At 48.6% G+C, this 21,144-nt stretch overlaps 3 protein-coding genes across 8 annotated transcripts in view; 2 read left to right on the top strand and 1 right to left on the bottom strand.

Moving 5' to 3' along the window:
- FAM118B (family with sequence similarity 118 member B) overlaps positions 1-6,785 on the top strand; it is a 48,302-nt gene extending 41,517 nt beyond the window's left edge. Inside the window, exons 7-10 of one of the 4 annotated variants that reach the window (XR_002072996.2) lie at positions 3,728-3,840; positions 5,929-5,988; positions 6,256-6,393; positions 6,479-6,785. Coding sequence is in view for 2 of the 4 variants with exons in the window: in XM_019421355.2 (XP_019276900.1) it covers positions 5,929-5,988; positions 6,256-6,269 (74 nt within the window). In the remaining 2 variants the exon portion in view is untranslated. Of the gene's footprint in view, positions 1-3,727; positions 3,841-5,928; positions 5,989-6,255 lie in introns of all 4 variants that reach the window. The other 3 variants (XR_002072994.2, XM_019421356.2, XM_019421355.2) reach the window with 3 other exon arrangements.
- A 257-nt stretch (positions 6,786-7,042) lies between these two features.
- Positions 7,043-13,036, bottom strand: SRPRA (SRP receptor subunit alpha). Its single transcript, XM_019421348.2, has 14 exons — positions 12,797-13,036; positions 12,070-12,153; positions 11,636-11,799; positions 11,292-11,455; positions 10,890-11,049; positions 10,602-10,755; positions 10,286-10,377; positions 10,062-10,180; positions 9,842-9,928; positions 9,384-9,556; positions 9,084-9,297; positions 8,504-8,667; positions 8,318-8,416; positions 7,043-8,151 (listed from the first exon to the last, which is right to left on the bottom strand). Exons 1-14 carry the CDS (start codon positions 12,911-12,913, stop codon positions 8,023-8,025), a joined length of 1,920 nt encoding a protein of 639 aa, XP_019276893.1. The 5' UTR covers positions 12,914-13,036; the 3' UTR covers positions 7,043-8,022.
- Positions 13,037-13,270: 234 nt separating this feature from the next.
- Positions 13,271-20,590, top strand: FOXRED1 (FAD dependent oxidoreductase domain containing 1). Of its 3 annotated transcripts, XM_053900276.1 has the most exons (12): positions 13,271-13,405; positions 15,338-15,558; positions 16,261-16,371; positions 16,643-16,761; positions 17,917-18,011; positions 18,290-18,391; positions 18,746-18,822; positions 19,008-19,168; positions 19,279-19,408; positions 19,630-19,734; positions 19,958-20,216; positions 20,288-20,590. In XM_053900276.1, exons 1-11 carry the CDS (start codon positions 13,321-13,323, stop codon positions 20,210-20,212), a joined length of 1,461 nt encoding a protein of 486 aa, XP_053756251.1. In that variant the 5' UTR covers positions 13,271-13,320; the 3' UTR covers positions 20,213-20,216; positions 20,288-20,590. The 3 variants fall into 3 exon arrangements, with proteins under 3 accessions (XP_053756251.1, XP_019276899.1, XP_019276898.1); XM_019421354.2 differs by having other exon boundaries at positions 16,643-16,753; positions 17,921-18,011; positions 19,958-20,590; XM_019421353.2 differs by having other exon boundaries at positions 19,958-20,590.
- The last annotated feature ends 554 nt before the right edge of the window (positions 20,591-21,144 follow it).

Below are 21,144 nucleotides of genomic sequence, written 5' to 3'. Positions count from 1 at the left end.
AATAGGGGCACCTGGGTGGCTCAGTCCATTAAGCGTCTGCTTTCCTCAGGTGACATGATCTCATGGTTTATGGGTTCGAGCCCCGCATCTGGGCTGTAAGCCCAGAGCCTGGAGCCTGTTTAGGATTCTGTCTGTCCTTCTCTCTCTGCCCCTCCCCCATTCGTGCTCTGCCTCTGTCTCTCTCACAAGTAAACATTAAAAAAAAGTTTTTTAATAAAAAAGTAAAATAATAAAATTTAGATTTCGAAATCAAAAAGAATGATAGATAACTCAGTTTTGGCTACAGCTGTGAGGAAAGAAATGTAGTCACATCATGGTGGGAAGGTAAAATTAGTACAGCTTTTCTGAAGGGGAAGTTTTGGAATATTGCTCAAAATTTAAAAACTTTTGACCTAGAAATCCCACTTGATGCAATTTATCTTACATATTTCTCCTAAGGAGATAATTAGACAATTGCACAGTTATATTACATAACTGCATAGAGATAACAGGTGCGGGAATGTAATCAGTTTTGAATATAATGGCCAAAAAAAAAAAAAAAAAAGGAAGCAACCTAAAATATTCCAGTTAATATGGAATTTGCAAATACATCAGCATTTTTTGATGAAACACAAGCCATAAGAGGGAAAATTTTGTTGCCCAAAAAGACATCAGACACCTAGCACTGTGCATAAAGAACAGCAGGTTGTAGAATGCCATGGTCCGTCCTATTCATACAGAATTGTAGATGTATTCTATTTTTGTTTGTGTCTGTATTGAGAAATATCTGGAATGATGTTTATTAAATTAACTGTGGTTTCTTTTTGGGGTAGGATATAAGGTGTTTCTTTTTTAGTATTTTTCAGTTAGCATTTCCAACAGTGATAAAGATATGTATTATCTTTACAAATAGAAAAAACACCTAAAATATTATTTGGAAACTGTTATGGTGGTATTAAACATAGAGGTTAGTGGCACCACTCGTTATTTTACCTCCAGCTTTTTTTTTTTTTTTTTAAGTTTATTTATTTTTAGAGGGAGAGAGAGAGAGCGAGTGAGCACGCATGCCCATAGGTGCGGGAGAGGGGCAGAGAGAGAGGGACAGAGATTCCAGGAACCCCTGCCTCCAGGTTCTGACAAAGCTAAATGGGGATAAAAGGTTTGGTTTATTAATGGCTCCAGACAAGCTCCCAGTACCCTACAAAATGCAGAATTTTTTGGTATCAGCTAAATTGGAGAATGCTTTTTAAATTTTTTTTTTTTAACGTTTATTTATTTTTGAGACAGAGACAGAGCATGAACGGGGGAGGGCCAGAGAGAGAGGGAGACACAGAATCGGAAGCAGGCTCCAGGCTCCGAGCCATCAACCCAGAGCCCGACGCGGGGCTCGAACTCACGGACCACGAGATCGTGACCTGAGCTGAAGTCAGTCGCTTAACCGACTGAGCCACCCAGGCGCCCTGAGAATGCTTTTTAAAACTTTGCTGTTGTGGGGCACCTGGATGGCTCAGTCTCAGTCAAGTGTCTGACTCTTGATTTCAGCTCAGGTCATGATCTCGGGGTTATGGGATCAAGCTCTGCTTTGGGCTCCTTGCTGAGCCTGGAGCCTGCTGAAGATTCTCTCCTTCTGCCCCTCCTCCCCACTCATGTACACTCTCTCTCTCTAAAATAAAAATCCCACACACAACCCACTTTGCTGTTGTATGTAGTATATATTCTGAAAAGTGTATGTTAATATATATTTTCATTGTCAATCTGAATGCATCTTAGGGGACCTAAGGAAGTACAGGTAATTTAATATAGAGAGAAATTTTCCTAAATCTGATATTCCCTGATTTCTTTTCTGAATCACATTGTTTCAAGTGGAATTCTCCTATAATGAGAAATTCCACAAGCTCTTAGATATCAATGGCTATGCTTTGATGGAACCAGATTTGTAAAAGGCATCACCATAACTGAACACCAAAAACGATATCAACCCTTTTTCCCAAAGACTTTAGAACTGTCTCCCCTCTTTTTTTTTCACGTTTACTTATTTTGAGAGAGAGAGAGAGAGAGAGGATAGGTCAGAGAGATGGTGGGGGGGAAGAATCCCAAGCAGGCTCCACACTGTCAGCACAGAGCCCAATGTGGGGCTTGAACCCACAAACTGTGAGATCATGACCTGAGCTGAAACCAAGAGTCGGATGCTTAACAGACTGAGTCACCCAGGTGCCCCCAGAAAACCTTTTTTTTAATGTTTTTATTTTAATTCCAGTTATATTAGTTTCACATGTACAATATAGCAATTCATCACTTTCATACGTCACCTGGTGCTCACCGCCACACATGCATTCCTTAATCCCTATCATCTGTTTACCCATTCCCTCACCCACCTTTCCTCTGGTAACTCTAAGTTGGCTCTCTGTAGTTAAGAATCTGTTTTGTGATTTGTCTCTCTCTTTTTTTCCTCCTTTGTTCATTTTTTGTTTCTTAAGTTACACAGGTGAGATCCTATGGTATTTGTCCTTTCTCTGACTTCTTTTGCTTAGCATTATACTCTCCAGCTTCATGCATGTCATTGCTAATGGCAAGATTTCATTCTTTTTTATGGCTGAGTACTATTCCAGTACACACACAACACACACCACACACACACACACACGCGCACGCACACACACACACACGCACACACACACCCTCACGTCTTTATCCATTCATCAAGTGATAGACACTTGGGCTGTTTCCATTTCCTGGCTATTGTAAATACTCCTGCTACAAACAGGGGTGCATGTATCCCTTGGAATTAGTGTTTTTATATTCTTTGGGTAAATATCCAATAGTGTGATTGCTGGGTCATAGGGTAGTTCTATTTTTAACTTTTTGAGGACCCTCTATACTGTTTTCCACAGTGTGTGTACCAGTTTGCATTCCTACCACAGTGCACAAGGGTTCTTTTTCTCTACATTCTCGCCAACACCAGTTGTTTCTTATGTTGTTGATTTTAGCCAATATGACCGGTGTGAGGTGATATCTCACTGTAGTTTTGATTTGTTCTTCCCTGATGGTAAGTGATGGTGAACATCTTTTCATGTATCTGTTGGCCATCTATAGGTCTTCTTTGGAGAAATGTCTGTTCATGTCTTCTGCCTGTTTTTTGTTTTAATTTTTTTGTTTATTTAGTTTTTGAGAGAGAGAGAAAGACAGAGCGTGAATGGCGGAGGGGCAGAGAGAGAGGGAGACACAGAATTGGAAGCAAGTTCCAGGCTCTGAGCTGTCAGCACAGAGCCCGATGCAGGGCTCGAACTCGCGGACTGTGAGATCATGACCTGAGCTGAAGTCGGATGCTCACCTGACTGAGCCACCCAGGCACCCCTTCTGCCGGTTTTTTAATTGGATTATTGGCGGGGGGAGGGGTGTTGGGGTGTGTTGAGTTTTATAAGTTCTTTATATATTTTGGATACTAACCCTTTATCAGATAGGTTATTTGCAGATATCTTCTGCATTTAGTAGGTTGCCTTTTAGTTTTGCGGATTGTTCCTTTGGCTGTGCAGAAGCTTTTTATTTTGATGTAGTCCCAATATTTTATTTTTGCTTTTGTTTCCCTTGCCTCAGGAGACATATGTAGAAAAAAATTGCTATGACCAATGTCAAAGAGGTTACTGCCTGTGTTCTTTTGTAGGATTTTTTATGGTTTTTAGAAAATCCTTTCAAAAGACAAACCTTTGGGTTTGTCTCTTGTGAAAACAATTTGCTATTCTTTCTTTAGGGATGCATTTTCTGCTGTCCTGCCATGCTTCAGATTCTTCTGTTGTTGGCCCACACTTAGGACTTTTCAGTAGGCTTTTCCACTAAGCATATTGTATTGTCATCAAACAAGAGGTACCTACCCAAGCTCTGCATATTTCTCTTGATCTGCATTTTGAGACCTTCTACCCAGGGATGATGCTAAAATTAAAAGCAATAACAAAATCCCCCTGTTCAGCTGTTCCTGTTAAACAAAATCTTTTCTTGACAAACATCATTAGAAGTGTTGTAGAGTGGCACAAATCCTGTTAGCTACATGGGCTTCCTCCCAAAGGGGCTTTCCCCAAAGTTATCACTCAGTTGGGCATTCTGAACTTTCAAAAATGAAGGATTCTCAGTATGACCCAGGGGACTTTATTCGAGTGGTCAGCTTGAGTTTGTGATTTGAAATCGAGCAGAGTAGTTTTAGGTTAAAAACATTATTTCATTTTGAGACCAGTCAAGCTTATCTTCCATGCTTGGTTATGATTTGCATTTTTATAGATACATCCTAATAAGAGGTCTTTTGCTGTTAACACTGAAATTTGCTATGTTCTTGGCATTGTGCTGTGTACTTGATTTTGCATAGTGAAAGTTACTTGAATTCAAATGATTCTGTAGGACCTAGTACATTTATTTCAGAAAAATCAAGTAATGGGGAAGGAAAAAATAATTCTTTTATAATTCATTATTGTAATACAAGCAGTTATTTTGGTATATTTCCAATTAACAATTTTCCCTGTGGATTTTTTCATAGCTGTAAACGAAGCATAGTCTTGGTACACTTTTTTTTCAGTGGTACATCTCATACATTTTCCCACATGGCTAGTTTTCATAACCACTATTTTTAATGACTCTGTTATACTCCCGTGTGGATGTTAGTTTACCTAATTTTTCCCCTGTGTTAGCCATCTTCTACTTTTTTCTAGTTTTTTTTTCTATTGTAAGTACTGTAGTGGTGAATTATATGTTCATCCTTGCAAGTTTTCCTTTTGCCAGTAATTTCCTTAGGATGGGTTCTCAGTATAATTACTAGTCAAAGGGAATGAGAATTTTAGTGGTCGATAACTGTTGCTAAATTTTTTTTTTTTTTTTTTTAACATAAGTAGGGGAGAGGGGTTTGGGGCGGGGGGGGAGAGACTCTTAAGCAGGCTCCACGCTCAGCATGGAGCCCGACACGGGGCTCAAACCCACAACCCTGGGATCATGACCTGAGCTGATATCAAGAGTTGGACGCTCAACTGAGCACCCAGGCATCCCTCTAAAGTTCTTTTTAAGATGGGGGAATATCAATACTAATTTGTATGTATGAGTGCTTTTATTTATTTATACTCTAAATGGTCATAATTCTGACTAGGGTTTTCTTCCATGTGTTCAAACTTTTTTCCTGCGCTATTATCTATCTCAGGGCTGTCCAATAGAATTTTCTGCAGTGATAGAAATATTCTGTTATCTTCCCTGTCCAGTATTGTAACCACATGCCACATGTGGCTGTTGAGCATTTGAAATGTGGTTAGTGTGACTAAGGAACAGAATTTCTAACATAAAAGTGTATAGCCACGTGTGGCCAACAGCACCTTACTGGACAGCTCAGATTTAACCCATTTTGTGTTGTCAGAGCGTCTGATCCTTTTCACTCTTCTACTTGGTTGAGTTTGCTCACTTGCATGCTGCTCCCCATCTCCATCCCTGGATTTTTACCTAAACTTGGCCTTTTTGAGGAGTTAGGGACAACATGCACACTTTGCCCATTTAATGTTTTCTTTACAGACAGCATTAGTGCAGACTTACTGCTTCCATTATTTGATATAGTCTGAAGACTAATCCAGTTCATTCTCTCCACCTCCTTTATCTTCCTCTGTGATACGGTCATTACTAAATAATGCTATTCTTGTTAGACCATATGGTTTTATTCCCCATTAGTTGCTTGGTTTTCTTTCTACTATTAAGAGTTGGGGTTCTGGGTGGCTCAGTTGCTTGAGCATCTCTTGATTTAGGCTCGGGTCATGATCCCAGGGTCATGGAATTGAGCCCCACGTTGGGCTCCACACAGCATGGAGCCTGCTTGGGATTCTCTCCCTCCATTTGCCCCGTCTCCCATTCACATGCTCTCTAAAATAAAAAAATTTTTTTAAAGTTTTGGCTTCCCAGTTTGATGCTGATTCTGATGTGCATTCTGTTTAGCAGGGATGGTGAGAGAAGGTCAGCTCAATGGCTCGTCCACAGCACACAGTGAAATAAGAGGTATACTCTTTCCTGGTCTGTTTGTCAGTTTTCTTGGCAGAAAATGTTTTCCTGGGGTTTGGTTAAGACCTTAGAGAATGACTTATCTATCTCTCCTACCTGTTAAGGAGTCTGTATTTTCCTATCGAGTCTATCACAAGATTCCTAGTATCTGTGATGTCGTGTCTTCTGACGGGTTAAACTGGACTTAAATATTTATCTGCAGCTTTAGATGTACACATCAGTTTTGTGAGACTTCATTTTATTCTCTTTTCTTTCTTTCCACAGACTGTAGAACATGAGAGGGCTAGAGAGATCATCACCATTAGACCAAACCGTCAGGCCTGACTGTGGAGAGTATTTAACAAGTAAACTTACAAGAACCCAACACAGCTCTGTGGAAGTACCAAAACCCAGCGGTTGAAGGTTGGGGGGGAGAGTTGGGGGTAGGGGGTGTTCCAGCTCAATCCTTCATGCCCACTGGTTCTTGATCTTCTGCGTCCTATTCCAGTTCAAGAATCCCCAAGTGACAGTGGGACCCAATGCAGCTCCCCCACCCCTGGGTGGACATGCCTGTGTCCACACAGCAGATCAGTGCAACACCTCCACTGACTGTGGCTACAGCCCTGCATGAAGGACTTGGGATCTGGATGCCGTGGGACCGCCATGGCCCTTGTTGCAGTTTTGTACTCTATACTTGGTTTTTCAATTAAGCTCAATGGCTTTTTTAAAACATGACTCGAAGCTCTAGTTTTCTAGACCTTTTACAGTGTACAGTATTTTACATAACTGAGCTGTATTAAAAGCTTGTTCATTTACTTCCCAGGGCCCTGGCTCTACTTTTAGAGTCCCTTTAGAAAACAAACCTGCAGAGGCATTAGAGGAGCCTAGTTTTTGTCCCTTAATTTAAAAGTGCTCTCCTTTCACATTGAGGTGGGTGATCTTGTTCTCTGGACAACCATTCGTTACCAATTCTTGTTTTATTTCCCTTCGTACCACAAGGCCCAGAACCGTAGTTAGCGTGATGTGAGATCTTAGCTTTAAATCCTGTGTAAAAGAATTCCGAGACATAAAAGGCAATTTATTTATGAAATTTATTTTCTTATATAAATTATGTATTTCTCTGGGCAGACAGCCTTCACCTTATTGCACTAATAGCACATCTGTAATACCAAGCTACAGGACAAGTCTTAACAAGAGGTTTGTATTCTTCAATGTAGCACTTGTCTACCAGGCACTGTAGAGAGAAAGAAGAGGAAAAGGCAGGATCCGCTCAAGTGGAGAGAGGGGTGGGGGAGAGGGGCAACTCGTCTACCCTTCTGACAGTTGGTTTTCTCCCAGGAAAGGGAACATGCAAAGCTTACATCTGGAGTTTGGGAGCGGGTAAGAGTTGGAAGGCTGAGAAGCCCAGTGCAGCACTGCAGCTCAGCTCCCTTTGATTTTGAGAAGCAGGAACTCCTTTCGTTCATTTGTAACAACTCACTCTGGCCTCTGCTGATGCTTTGAGGAAACAATGGGGATGGGGTCATCATCAGAATTAGCAGCAATTAAGAACAGGCCATACTCTGCCACAGTGTGGTGGGTATCATCTTGGCCCCCAGGGACCTGAAAGCTATGTATCCAAGGGAGAATCCAGAGTTGGCTCTGGAAGTCTCTTAACCTATTCGAGCTGGGACTTCAGACTGCTCGTTGTGCTCAGACATCCCTGTGACCGTACAAATTAGCAAAGCTCTGATGTTGGATCTGCCGACCGCTGGCCAGAGCTATAGTGAGGCTGAGTGTGTAGGCAGAGTGAAGGGAATGCCTGGGGGGTGGGGGTGGGGGGCTGTCAGGGAAGGGGGTGATGGGCAGTGACTGTAACACGATTAGGCCCTCCTTGCAGGTGGAGGCTGGGCTGCCAGGGAGTGGGGCAGGGGAGCTGCAGCCCCTGGAGCTCCCCTCACCCTGCCTCTGTACTACACTGAAGAGAAGTCGCTCACATACTCTAAAGCACATTCTTGATGCAGGGGGCGCTTTGGGGGGGAAGCAGTGATTTGGTTTTAGGCAAGAGCCACATTAAGCCTTCATGAGGGCAGCCACCACAGCCTTAGCGTTGAGACTGCGTAGGTCACAGTAGGTCTGGCCAGTGCCCACAAAGACGATGGGTTTGCTTGTGATGTAGGTCATAGAAATAGCAGCTCCCACCTGAAGTGGAGAAAGGGGATACCCAATCAACTCAAGGCCGCTTCTTTTTACCCCCTCAGTAACAGGAATCTTCGGAGCCAACAACATACCCTTATAGCATCAGCTCCCTTGTAAAGGCTGCCCTTCCTGCCCCCATCTCACTCTATTCTGTATCATCCATATTTACCTTGTCATCAATGGTATCAAATTTGGTAAGGACGATGCCATCAATGAGCCGAGGTGTTTGAGCCATAGAATGGTCAGCCAAGGCTCTGTTGAATTTGACCTGTAAGGGAGAAACATGATATAACTGTAAGAAGCACCCAACTGTCCAAAGATAAGGCTGGGAAAAGAACTAGGCCCTAGCCCTCACCAGCTGGTCCACGGCCTCATTGCCTACTAAGGCCTCCCCCACAAACAGCACCAAGTCGGGTGTGTTGACAGTAATGAGCTTAGCCAGGGCAGTCATCAGAGGGGCATTGTCTTGCATGCGGCCAGCTGTGTCCACCAGCACCACATCAAAGCCTTGGTTACGTGCTAAAGAGAAAAAAGTGGTCAACTCAAAACATCTGGAATATCCTGTTCATTCCCAGCTTTCTCTCAAGAAGTCATAACCTGGCTGTATTAAAAGCCTATGTGTTTACTTTCTTGGGCTCTGGATCTGGCTATAAGGTTATGTGAGCAAAAAACTATTCTGTGCTTGGCAATCAAAAACACTCAGGAAAAGATGGCAACAGGATAGAGGAGAGCAAACAGGTTTCTTTGGTGGGAATGTATTTTGCCTGCAGCTAGTACTCCTGTTACCCAAGGCAGAGCACTGCAAGTTCCCAATCCTGACTTGTTACAGAGCAGTAAGTTGGTAGGAGGGTAACCCTGACCTTCTGCCAATCCCAAGGAAACCCAAGGAGGAACGGGGCCCACACAAGCTCCCCCACGCTTTCTCTGCGCCATACCAAAGGCAATCGCTTCCATGGCGATTCCAGCAGCGTCCTTGCCGTAGCCCTTTTCAAACAACTGCACCATAGTGCGGCCACCGTGATTCTCTGGGGGGTGTAGGGCACTCAAACGCCGGGTGTGTGTACGCAGCTGCTCCACGGCCCCGGCACGAAATGTGTCACAGGCCGCAATGAGGACACTGAAGCCATTCTCTAACAGCCAGAAAGAAATCTGTGGAAAAAAAGCAAAGAAACCAGTCATCTAGAACGAGAATTGCTAAGACATGGAGAGTGAAGAAAATGGGGAGCTGTACTGACCTTGGCAAGATTAGTAGACTTCCCCACTCCATTAACACCGCAGAAGGTGACAACGTAAGGGCGCTGATGACGCTGGGCATCCATGATATCCCGCAGCATGTCAACACGACGCTGTGGCTGCAGAATCTGTACCAGGGACTCCTGTAGGGCTTGCTTTACTGTGGAAGTCACCGCTAAAAAGGGAGGTGGATCCATGAAACCCAAGGAACGTACTCAAAGAACACCCAACACCTAAGGGAGCTGGGACCTTGTCCCAGGAATCCACACCATAAGTGATCGTGTTCCAAGCACTTAAACTCATTTAGTTGATAACTCTTAAAGTCTAAGTTCTGTAATAGACGTTTAGAGGTGAAGGAGTTTGCCAGAAGCCATACATCTAGCAAGAATGGAGAACAATGCTCTTCACCTCCTAGTAAGTGTAATCCCTTGAGCACTTTCTGGTTTAGGGAGATACTTACTGCTGAATGTCCCCATCACCTTCCCTTCCAACTTGTTGGCCACAGATTCACAGAGCTGGACTGCAATGTCTGCTGCCACATTCTTAGCTGGAGAGACAGGAACAGGTGTGAGTGCCACGTCCACAGTAAACAACCCGTGGTACAGCTGAGAGTTCTAGGTGGTTCTACTCTCCATCATCTCTGTCCCGTACACACGAGTCCACCTGTTCTCAGAACTTACCAATGAGGTGATCACGCATCTTGTCCAGCACAGATTCCATGTCTGCACGACTCAAGCTCTTGGACCCCACAAGGCCCTTCAGCATCCCAAACATGCCACCCAGAGTTCCCTTGGTAGCGCTGCAGGTACAGGAAATTATGGATACGTATAAAGCCAGCGGGCAGGAATGAAGTTTCATCTGTTCTGGAGCCATACCTCCCACTCACGACCTGAAATTCCCCTACCTAGGTTTGGTGGAGTTTTGAGTGGCCCCCTCATCCTCTGAGCTGCTGCAGTCCAGATCCTGAAGCTGCCCCCCAGGCCCAGTACCTCGAATCTGGAGGGTACAGGGAAAGGAGTAAGAGGGGATCAGGAACTCTTGAGAGCTGAAGGGGAAGAAGCCCAGGATTTACCCTGTCCTCATTCCATCTCTGATTTGGAAAACTCCAAATGTAACCCATCCCTTCATTCAAAGCAACCAAAGGTACTACCCTCCTACTCTCTACCTCCTCCCCATTTGCTTACTAATGGTAACTCTCACTGGCCCCTATTGCCTCTTACCAAGTTGATATCCTCAGGTGGGGCAACCTCAGGGGCTCCGTTGGTGGTGGGGGTGCTATAATCCAAGACTTCCTTGTTTGCACAGCCACCCAGAGCCCACACCCGGGGTGCTTTTTTGCCCTTCTCCTTTGGAGCATCTGATTTCATGGACTTGCTGTAAAGGGTTACAGCACAAAGGGTTACAGTGAAGTAGGAAAGGAAACATCCACTCAAGAACCAGGGATAAGCGCTCCCTTGCCCCCACTGTGCCTAGATAACAACATTTGTGGTGAAAGTTAGAATGCTCACCTGGACTTCTCCATACCTCTCCCATGCTTCTGAATGAATTCCTCTCGCTTCCTACGTATCAGCTCTTCTTTGGAAAGTTCTACCCCATTCTCAGGCCCCACCAGGAGACCTGACTTTTCAGCAGGGACAGCTTTGCTGGTAACCAAAGGGCCATCAGAACCTGTCAGGAGAAAACTCACTGGAGAAAAACAACCAAATTCCTACAATGGGAAATAAAGTCTTCCAAATCCTTAAGAGGAAACTAGGGGCAAACACCTTGCGAATCACAAGGACGGGATGATTAGGTGACGGGCATCTGAGCAAGGGAGGTAAGCAACGACCAAGGGAAAGATGAAACAATTTCAGTCCATACTATCACATTAACTTTTCATGCCCTGCTATGTCCAAGGAGCTCAAACTCACTCTCCTTCTTGGCCCCCTTGTTTTTTTTGCTGTTCTTTGCTTTTTCTTTGGGTTTTTCACCCCGTGTCTCAATCATGGACCTCACAGGTTTCTTGGCCTTTTCAGAATCTTCAAATTTCTTCATGGTTGTGGGAGCACGGATCTTACTGCTCTCCTCTGCTTCACTAGAAAGAAGAGAATGATCGAAGTCCAGAGAAAGGACCCTCACACCAAGAGGCCAGTTACAACTGGGCAGCAAATTCCGTGTGTTTTGATAAACAATTTACTCCCCTGGAACCGCCCTCAGGAAGGAAGGGAGCTTATCAGGTCATGGAAATCAATTGTGCAGAGGGGAGGCCTCTCACCGAAGGAGCCGCAGGAAGTCATTTTGGAAATCAAAAGTGCCATTCAATAGACTTAAAGCACTTTGCTGTTGGATCTCTGTACGGTACTTGTCCCGAAACAGCCGGTGCACATCATCTATCAATTTGTCTACATACGTCAGCGTTAGGATCTTCTGAAAACCAACCTGTTCAGGGAGAGAAACAGAGCCAACAGATCTGCTTACAAGCCAACTCACTCCAGGCCTCCAGAGACTGGCTCAGCATCCTGGCACGTTTCCCTGACCTGAGGGGCAGCCAAGGTCTCTGCCTGGGCTCAGGAGCGTCTTCCCTTTCCCTCTCCACTGTCTGTCTTCTCAGTTACTTCACCGTATACACTGGGCTCAATTAATGAGGGTTCTCTTAATCAGGATTAAAGAAAAGTGTAATCATTATCCTTCTAAAATAGCCCCACTTACCACAAACACCAGCTCAAACTGGTTGTCCAATTTGTACTTGAGTGTGAGTGCCTCATGGGTGAAGGAGTTGTTACCTCCCCTTTCCTGGAAGAAAGAAAAATAGAGTTCAGACTACCCAGAAAGACTTGAGCCCCTCAAGGATTACCTATGGGAAAGAACCAGACACTTCCCTCAAAGTCAAACCTGTCGTCCCCAGGACAAGAGGATGCTGGGGCACTGCTCCCTAGCAGCATCCCATCAGGGAGAAAAGGAGGTGCCAAGTTGGGGGGAGGGGGACGGTTAAGGGGAAAAGAGGTTAGAGGGAAGGAAAGACACGTGGGAGCCAGAAGAGACATAATCACACTATGTCTTATTTACTAGCAATCAGATTTACTAGCAGCTGTACGCTATTTACAGCTTTTTAAAAGCGTTTTTCCATTATCTCGCCCAGCACCCAGCCTTCGACACAACAGAAAATTAAGCTGCTAGGGGGTCAATGGAGGGAACTATGGGAAATCTCAAGAGACGCCGGGATTCGGCTAGAGTCCCAGAGACGGAGGGGGAGGGGGCGTCACAAAGTTGCTAGAGGTCCCAGGGGAGCGGGAAAGAGAAGCGGAATACTGGCAATGAGTGAGTGGCCAGTTTGGGGTAGGCGGAGAAGGTGGGAGGGGAGCGTGGGATCAGTTGAAGGGGCTGTGGACCAGTTCAGGGGGTCGAGCCTGTAGTTCTGATCCCGAGGGGGCGATACCTGCAGCAGCACAGAACGAATCAACGCATTAACGGGCCCGGTGCATGAGTCGCTCACGCCCTGGAAGCACCAGAGCACAAGCCCGCCTTTGGAGAAAATGGTGAAGAAGTCGAGCATGGCGGCAGCGGGAAAGGAGCCGGGGCCGGCGCCGGGAACTCAGGCCGCGATCGCCGCCGCTTCCTGCTGCGCCAAGCTCGGGACACGTCACACCAGCGGTCCCGGAAACCGGCTCAGCCGCACTTCCGCTCCGAGCTGCTGTGTTCTTTCTCCGCCTCTGCCCGAGGGCGCGCAACACTGACGCAGGCGCCAGGCTCGCCAATGGCGGGCGGGGGCGGACCTGGGCGGGGCTCTCAGAGAGGACGGCCTACAGCGCGGAGGGGCGTGGCCCTCAGGACCCGCTGGCCAATGGGCGCGCTCGTCTGAACGGCCTGCGGCGCGGAGAAGTGACGGCAGGGTGGGGCTGGCGTCGGGAGGTGGGGTGGGGTGGGGGGGGGTCTCCCAGAGGGCCTGGGCTCTGAGTGGTCATGCTTCGCAGGACGTTGCTTTTGGGCTTGTGCCGGGGCCCCTTGGGCCGGGGTCTAGGCACACACAGAGGAGGCTCTATTCTGGGTAAAGTTGAGGGCCGCGGAGGGTATCGTGGTTCTTGGATGGCCCCAAGCTCCAGCTCTGTGACCTTCCGGACTCAGGACCCGGCCCACGATGTAAAGACAGTGGGTCGGCTGGGAGGAGGGGGTAAGCTTTCCTGCCGGAGCTTGTAAAGGCTGGGCTTCCCAGGAGGCCCCTCTCAGGTGACAAATTCCAGATCGTTCTATGCCTCAGCTTACCACCAGCATAACAGAGAGCCAGGTTGATTGGTTGCAGAGCTAGTTGTGCCTTAAAGTCCTGCTCACGTGCAGGATGCTGCACTTAGCGTGTGGCTGTTAAGGAGGGAAGAGAAAGAAGGTTCAGTGTGCGGCCTGGAGGTGCCTGGAGTGCAGCTGGAGAGGGAAGACTTCAATAGACCAGTTCAAGACTGGATAGAATCCAACTTGGACAAATGCCCTGCACTGCTAGTCCCCGAAGCTAGTGTAACTGGAGAAGTACAGTAAGCAGATGGGAACTGAGATCAGCCTTGATGGATATCGTTTACTGGCTCAGGGAAAGTGTGTGTTCCAGGTTGCGGAGAACCCAGCGAAAATTAGAAGTATTGGTTTTGTGCAAGAAGCTAACAAAAGCCACGTAGGTAGAGAGCAGAGATAGGAAACGTAGTGTGGATGGGTGAGGTAAGCCTAGATCAAAGAAAGATTCCAACATTGCCGAGAAGAGTTTGAATTTTGTATTGGAGTCGGTGAGACGACTTGGAGACTTGTGTGTTAGGTGTGAAAGATGAAAGGATTCATTGACTCAAGGCACTGATGGCGTACCAGGTTCTGTGCTAGGCTGAAGACTCATTGGTGAAGAAGGTAGGCATAGTACCATATGAAGCAATGACACTTAAACTCAAAATTGCAGATGTGTTGCATGAGGTAATGAGACCGTGTGACAGGAGATTCTGACAGTCCACGGAGTCAGGAAAGACCCTGAGAAAAATGAGAACTGAGCTGAAAGCGAAAAGAAGCAAGGAGTTAACCAGGCAAAGAAGCGGACACGGTTTCAAAGTCGAGAGAACACCTGTGTAGATTCCCTGCCACCATCGAGGTGTCGAAGGGGGCGGAGTGGGGGAGTGGGGAGAGAAAAAGGTAAACCAGAGCCAGAGTGTGCTGTGCCTCATCCATGTTGAAGATTTTGGACTTTTATTCTTAGAGTAACGGAAAACCACTGGAAGGTTTTAAGCAGGAGAGTATGTGATTGAATTAGTGCTTAGAAAATATTCTAGCTGTGATGCAAAAGAGTCAGGTGGTAAGAGGAGGATTAGTGGGAACAGTAAGGCTTTTGCGTTAGTCCAGGTGAGAGGTCATGGTAGTTCGGGCTAAGGTGGTGGTGGCGGAGATGGGGAGGAAAGGGGGACAGATTGGAGAGATCTTTAGGAGGCAAAGACATCAGGACTTGACAATAGGACATGAATGTAGCTTTGTCGGTGGTGACGGATATCCAGGATAAGGTGCCACTCAGAGGTATCATGCTTCAGAGGACACTGCCGCTTGGAGTGTGCCAGGACCTATTGGTCAAGGAGCCTGGAACCCTCCTCTCCGAGAGGAGAGGGAAATGCAGTTGAATATATGAGCCTGTGATTCAAGGGAAAGAGCAGTCTGCACAGGAGATAAGCACGCGTAAGTCACCTGGCCTAGGGAGAGAGTATAGATTGTTCTTTTTGAGAAGTTGAATCTTGCAGTGCTGGGCATGATGCGTGAGAAGGGAAGAGAGCCTGATGGCACACAGACCACATGGCGAAGCCGTGGAATACTGCTGGGTGCAGGCTGACCTTATGAGAGGGGATGACCGTGGGAACAGCCAGCTCAGTGTCTGTTTCTGTTTAGCCAACCTTCTCCTGTGCCCATCCTCTAACCCCCTACCACCTGTAAAGAAAATGTATGGCCTTCTGACCATAACTGCGTCCCACAGACCGAGATGGAAAGATGTCCGAGATCAAGAAGAAGATCCAGTCAATCCTTCCCGGCGGGGACTGGAATCCACTGTACGACACCAGCCACCTGCCCCCTGAGAGCTCAGATGTGGTGATTGTGGGGGGTGGGGTGCTTGGCCTGTCCGTGGCCTATTGGCTGAAGAAGTTGGAGAAGCCACGAGGTGCCATTCGAGTGCTGGTGGTGGAACGGGACCACACGGTGAGGTGTGGGGTAGGGCAGTGTCATGACTGGGGCACAGACTCCTGTTTTATTAAGGGCCAAGGGGAGGGGAAGGGAGGAAAGACTTCGATCTTTGGAGGTCTAAAGGGCAGGGACTGTACTTTGACTCTTGTTGAGAAACAGTCCCGGGTTCTTCCTTTAAATTAGAGACTTTGGCCATAGAGTTTTTGCTTTTAAAAGCACATTTCACAATGTCAGATCTTTTGGGCGCCCACAGGTCCGTCTGAGAGCCTGCATTCCGGCTGGAATCAACACAAACAGTATCCCCTCCCCCTTCCAGGTTCCTTTACTTCTGAGTTTTTGCACTTTAGTTCCAATTAGCCATTGAGAGTTAGCCACGAATCTTACTAGTTTGGTCATATTCCTCTATTTTCCAATTAGTAGATGAAGTGTTAATCTCCTGCCCTTGGACTTCAAGGCCATTACCGTTTTGTGCCACAGTGCCCAGCCCTTTTAGATGACTGGCTCTCTCTGCTCTGCACATCTGCTAAGAAGGATTTTAATAATTGTTGTCCTCTTTGGGTGCTGGTTGACTTGCATACAGGTTTATCCACCTCAACTCCTCTTAGATTATGAACGTGCAAGTAGGACCCCCCATTACCCCTAGGGGCTTCCGTTCCAGTATTCTGCTCCCAGGTGACAGGGTACTGGTCTCCCTCAGTTACTTTTGTCTTTCCACAGTATTCCCGGGCCTCCACTGTGCTTTCCGTGGGCGGGATTCGTCAGCAGTTCTCGGTGCCTGAGAACGTCCAGCTCTCCCTCTTTTCAATTGACTTTCTACGGAACATCAATGTATGTGCAAAGAGATTTGGGGACTGGGGTGGTGAGCACTCCTTTAGCCCAGAGAGAGGAGCAGCCCAGGTGGCCAGGGGGATCAGGGAGCGGAAGCAGTTCGGGCCACTAGGAGTTGGAACCACCAGTTTTCTCCCCAGTGGTGGTACCCAGAGGCGGGCTTCTCTGAGCCCTAGGAGCTGTTGGTGAGGAGGCCAGGAAAGCTCTCCCTCCCTCCCTCCTTTAAATCAGCTTCTCTAAAGAACTTTTTTTTTTCTTTGCACACACACAGGAGTACCTGGCTGTAGCTGATGACCCTCCCCTGGACATCCAGTTCAACCCATCAGGTTATCTCTTGCTGGCTTCAGAAAAGGGTGCTGCCATCATGGAGAACAACGTGAAGGTGCAGAGGTGGGTGGGGTGCCTGGCACGACCACCCATCTGCTGCTCAGCTGTGTACATGTAGCAAGCTCCGACACCAAGTTAGGAACTGAGAAACCCGGTGGGGTGGGGATGGGGAGGGGGGTTGATGAGACAGGTCCCTGCTGTGTAGGAGCTCTGAGAGGAGTCTGTCAGGAAGCACAGACACATGCAGACCTCCAGTACCCTGTGCTAAGTGCTCAAACATGGATACAGACAACACACTGCTGCGGTGGTTCCTAAATCGGCCAGATCACAAAAACCACCCGGGAAATCCCAGACCTAATAAGCCAGAGCCTCTAGGGAAGGGCCCAGGAATCTGCAGACTTTTCCTACAAGGGCCAGATAGTACACATTTTAGGCTTTGGGGGCCATATGGACTCTGCTGCTGTCATTCAGCTTTGTAGTTGAAACAGAAGCAGCCAGGGACAAGATATAGGCAAAAATAGAAATGAATCAGTGTGACTCAGGTACAAAAATGCAGCAGGCTGGTTTGGGCAAGCCCTCTCCTAAGTGAGTCTTGTGATCGGTCAGGAGCATGTGTCTGTAACAGTCTTGCAGGTCTTACTAGGGACATCGGGTAATGTCCCAGATGCAGTAGTTATTCATTTAGTCACCAAAGACATCCCCATTTCACATGTGGGTAAACTGAGGCACGAGGTAGCTAGCAAGTGGTGGCACTGGGATTTGAACCAGGCAGTCGGGCTTGCGAGTGTGTTGTTTTAGGATCTGCGTTGCTGCCTTTCGAGGACAGTGTCCCATAGGAGATAATTGTGCTAGTGAGCAGGACTGTACTAGAAGGTAGACAGGAAGGTCATTTCAGGCAGAAGGGAAGAAGACAAGCGGAAGGGACACAGTGGTCTGCCCTGTTGTGAAAGGATACAGGATAGTTAGGGGATGTCAGGGAGTTTAGTGTGGTCAAAGGGATACCAGGGGGTAGGAAAGGAAAGAGGGGTCAGCTGAAGAGCCATGACTAGGACGCTTGGCCTTTACACGTTCAACAGGGAGGAAAACTTGGGGGTTTGGGGCAGAGAAGTTACATGAATGAATCGGAATCCCCACTTGTGGAGTCGGGGTCCATACTTCGCCTTCTCTGCACAGTCCTCGCCTCTGACACACAGGCACACAGTCGTGCATTTCTCTCAGGCAGGAAGGAGCCAAAGTTTGCCTGATGTCTCCTGAGCAGCTTCGGAACAAATTTCCCTGGATAAACACAGAGGGCGTGGCTTTGGCATCTTATGGTAAAACATGCTTGCAGAGGGGATCAGGGGTTGAGGGGCGCCTCAACGTTGGAAGTCTCAGCACCCTGTAACCCGCCTCTAGAACCAGTGCTTCCCCCGGGCCAGCAGAGCCTCCCTCGGCCCCTGCTAGCTCTCTGTCCTTCCACAGGATTTCACTCTGGTACACTTGGTCAACGTGAACCTTCCCTGGCTTCCCTAAAGAGGAGTTGGGGGCACAGGAAATCCAACAGGAGAGGAGGGTCCTAATCCCACCTCCTGAGTCCTCTTTCTTATCACAGGCATGGAGCACGAAGGTTGGTTTGACCCCTGGTGTCTGCTCCAGGGGCTTCGGCGAAAGGTCCAGTCCATGGGGGTCCTCTTCTGCCGCGGAGAGGTGACACGTGAGTCTGAGGCCCCGTGCCCACTGCTCCTTTCCTCTGCCAGCTGGGGCACAGGCCTAGATGGGGTCTTATCTTCACTCACGGGCTAAGCAAGGGTTGGTGGGGAATAGGGTTCTCCCTGCGGCCTGGTCCTGAGCATCCTGACTCCAGCTCCTAAGTAGGCTTTCTCAGGACTCGTGTTGCACGTGAAGGTTTCAGCTTGCTCCCATTTTGCATGCAGTCAAGGTCATCTTGGTTACCCCATATCTGTTTGCAGGAAAGCTCCGGTCTTCCAGGTTGCTTTCCTAATGAAGTGCACGGAATCCCAGTCTCGTCTTCTTCAGGCCTCAGGCGCTTCTTTTCTTTTTCCTGCAGGTTTCATGTCTTCGTCTAACCTCATGAAGACTGCAAGTGGGGAAGAAGTGAATTTGAAAAGGATCCACGAAGTTCATGTAAGTTGCCAGCCTGTGCATCTTCCTTACCAAAGTGCAAGGGTGGAAAAGGTAACGGCTGTCATTTTGGTCTTTCTCTACCCACTTCCAGTCTGGGTAAATTAAGGCTCGGGAAGAAATGTACCTCTCACAGGGCCCGGTATGTGGGCCAGGCCCTCCTTCCCCTCCCCTTCTGGTGCCTTCAGGTGAAGATAGACCAAAGCCTGGAGTACCAGCCCGTGGAATGTGCCATAGTGATCAACGCAGCAGGGGCCTGGTCTGGCCAGGTTGCAGAGCTGGCTGGCATTGGGAAGGGGCCACCTGGCACCCTCCAGGGCACCAAGCTACCTGTGGAGCTGAGAAAAAGGTAACTTCCCTCAGGGCAGCTGAGGAGGTCGGTGAGAGAGGGAAAGAAGCAATGTAAGAGTTTGGTAAATGTGCTGGGAAGGGGATTTCCTAACCTGCTGGTTGTGGCAGGTACGTGTACTTGTGGCACTGCCCCCAGGGACCAGGCCTGGAGACCCCATTCGTTATAGACCCCAGTGGAACCTATTTCCGCCGAGAAGGATTAGGCCATAACTACCTGGGTGGCTGTAGCCCCACTGAGGTAAGCTAAGCGGGGTTGGGGTGCTGGGCAGGGGACATAGGCCACTGTCATCGAAGAGTCAGGCTCTTTGGACGGCCCAGCGCTCTCACTGACGTTGAGCCTCCTATGGGTTTGAACTGGGATCTTTTCTCCCCATCCCCTCCTACTGAGGGGCTCAGTGAGGTCTGGGTCAGCCCTTGTGTCCCAGGCAACATAAGCCATGTCCCCACCTCTCACCGTAGGAGGAGGAACCGGATCCAGGGAACCTGGAGGTGGACCATGATTTCTTCCAGGACAGGGTGTGGCCCCCTTTGGCCCAGAGGGTACCGGCTTTTGAAACTCTGAAGGTAACAGGAGACCCATGAGCCTGGAGCACCCGGGTCGGCTTGGAAAGCTTGTCCACTGCCACTCGCCCTCTGCCTCACAACTGCTAAGGACTCTTGGTCTAGGGACCCATCCCACTGACCTCTCGGTAGCTGGGAGAGGGTGCCGCGTCTGTCCCCAGAGCAGGAGTGAGGGTGGCACGTGTCGGCACCTTCCCAGGCACGCCCGTGTCTTGTACACCCGCAGGTTCGGAGCGCTTGGGCCGGCTATTACGACTACAACACCTTTGACCAGAATGGCGTGGTGGGTCCTCACCCACTGGTCATCAACATGTATTTTGCCACGGGCTTCAGCGGCCACGGGCTCCAACAGGCCCCTGCCGTGGGGCGAGCTGTGGCGGAGATGGTGCTGGAGGGCCACTTCCAGACCATCAACCTGAGCTCCTTCCTCTTCAGCCGCTTTTACTCGGGAGAGAAGGTCCAGGAGCACAACATCATCTGAGCCTGTAAGCTCTTCGCTGGGCCCTGCCGCTCTGTCCGCCCCCCGTGGCCTCCCTACACTCTCCTGTCCCCACAGGGCTGGGTGGGCAGGCCGACTACGGGCTGTGAGGCCCAGACCAACAGAGAGTGTTGGAGGGGGAGACCCCAGGACTGACGGCCCGGGCTGAGGCCACCCGCCAAGGCAGTGCAGCCGGACAGAATACCTGAGCACGTGGCCCAAGACTGCCTTCTTCCTGGTACTGAGCCAGCAAAATCACCTATGCCCCTCTTGGCAGGCTACCCCAGAGCCCGGGCAGGGAGCCTTCCAGGGCGGCTGGTGCAGAATTAGTGACCGTTTACCTACTCATCAATCAATAAATGTTATTACTCTTTCCACTCAGTCTTCTGCCCCTTTTCCTTTGACCTCATAGCAGTTGCTTCTGAAGCACCGGTAGCCTTTGGTACCAGGCCGCACGGCCTTCTCCTCCCGGCAGCATTCTCCCGTCCTAGGTGTAGGCAGCTTGTTGGCAAACTAGTGCCTTCCCTTCCTGAGTTGCTGCAGAGGGAAGGGATGGTTCATTCCTTTATTCAGCATTTATTCGGCTCCAACTCTCGGCCAGGCCCAGGGCTACATATCAGAGATCTGCCACCAGGCGGGGCATCCTCTGCATCCTCACTGGAGCGTTCTTATCTGTGCCCGCCCCGCAGCCCAGAGCAGACCGAGTGCAGTCCCTGCGGTGCCAGGAAGAAGCGCAGGTCACGGACACCTCATCTCAGCTGTGTCTCCACAGAGCTCCCCCGGGGAAGCCGACCTCTGAGCTGAACCTATAGGATGAGTGGTTGAACACAGTGAAGGCACAGCAGGGACCGGGGGTGGGGTGGGGACCGCAGGCTGTGGGGAAGATTGTATACAAATGCCCAGGGCCAAGACTTCACAGGATTCGAGGGAGGATA

This window comes from Panthera pardus, unplaced genomic scaffold (assembly GCF_024362965.1).
Source record: "Panthera pardus isolate Hobbes unplaced genomic scaffold, ASM2436296v1 HiC_scaffold_12, whole genome shotgun sequence".
NCBI classification, from domain to species: Eukaryota; Metazoa; Chordata; class Mammalia; order Carnivora; family Felidae; genus Panthera; species Panthera pardus.
This window is presented reverse-complemented; position numbering and strand designations above follow the sequence as displayed.

Coding starts and splice junctions, on each gene's coding strand:
- SRPRA (XM_019421348.2), bottom strand. CDS start 12,913: ATGCTCGACTTCTTCACCATTTTCTCCAAAGGCGGGCTTGTGCTCTGG. Junction 8,417..8,503: donor ATGAGGCCGTGGACCAGCTG/GTGAGGGCTAGG, acceptor TCTCCCTTACAG/GTCAAATTCAACAGAGCCTT. Junction 8,152..8,317: donor TTGATACCATTGATGACAAG/GTAAATATGGAT, acceptor TCTCCACTTCAG/GTGGGAGCTGCTATTTCTAT.
- FOXRED1 (XM_053900276.1), top strand. CDS start 13,321: ATGCTTCGCAGGACGTTGCTTTTGGGCTTGTGCCGGGGCCCCTTGGGC. Junction 18,392..18,745: donor CTGCCGCGGAGAGGTGACAC/GTGAGTCTGAGG, acceptor TTTTTCCTGCAG/GTTTCATGTCTTCGTCTAAC. Junction 19,169..19,278: donor CCTGTGGAGCTGAGAAAAAG/GTAACTTCCCTC, acceptor TGGTTGTGGCAG/GTACGTGTACTTGTGGCACT.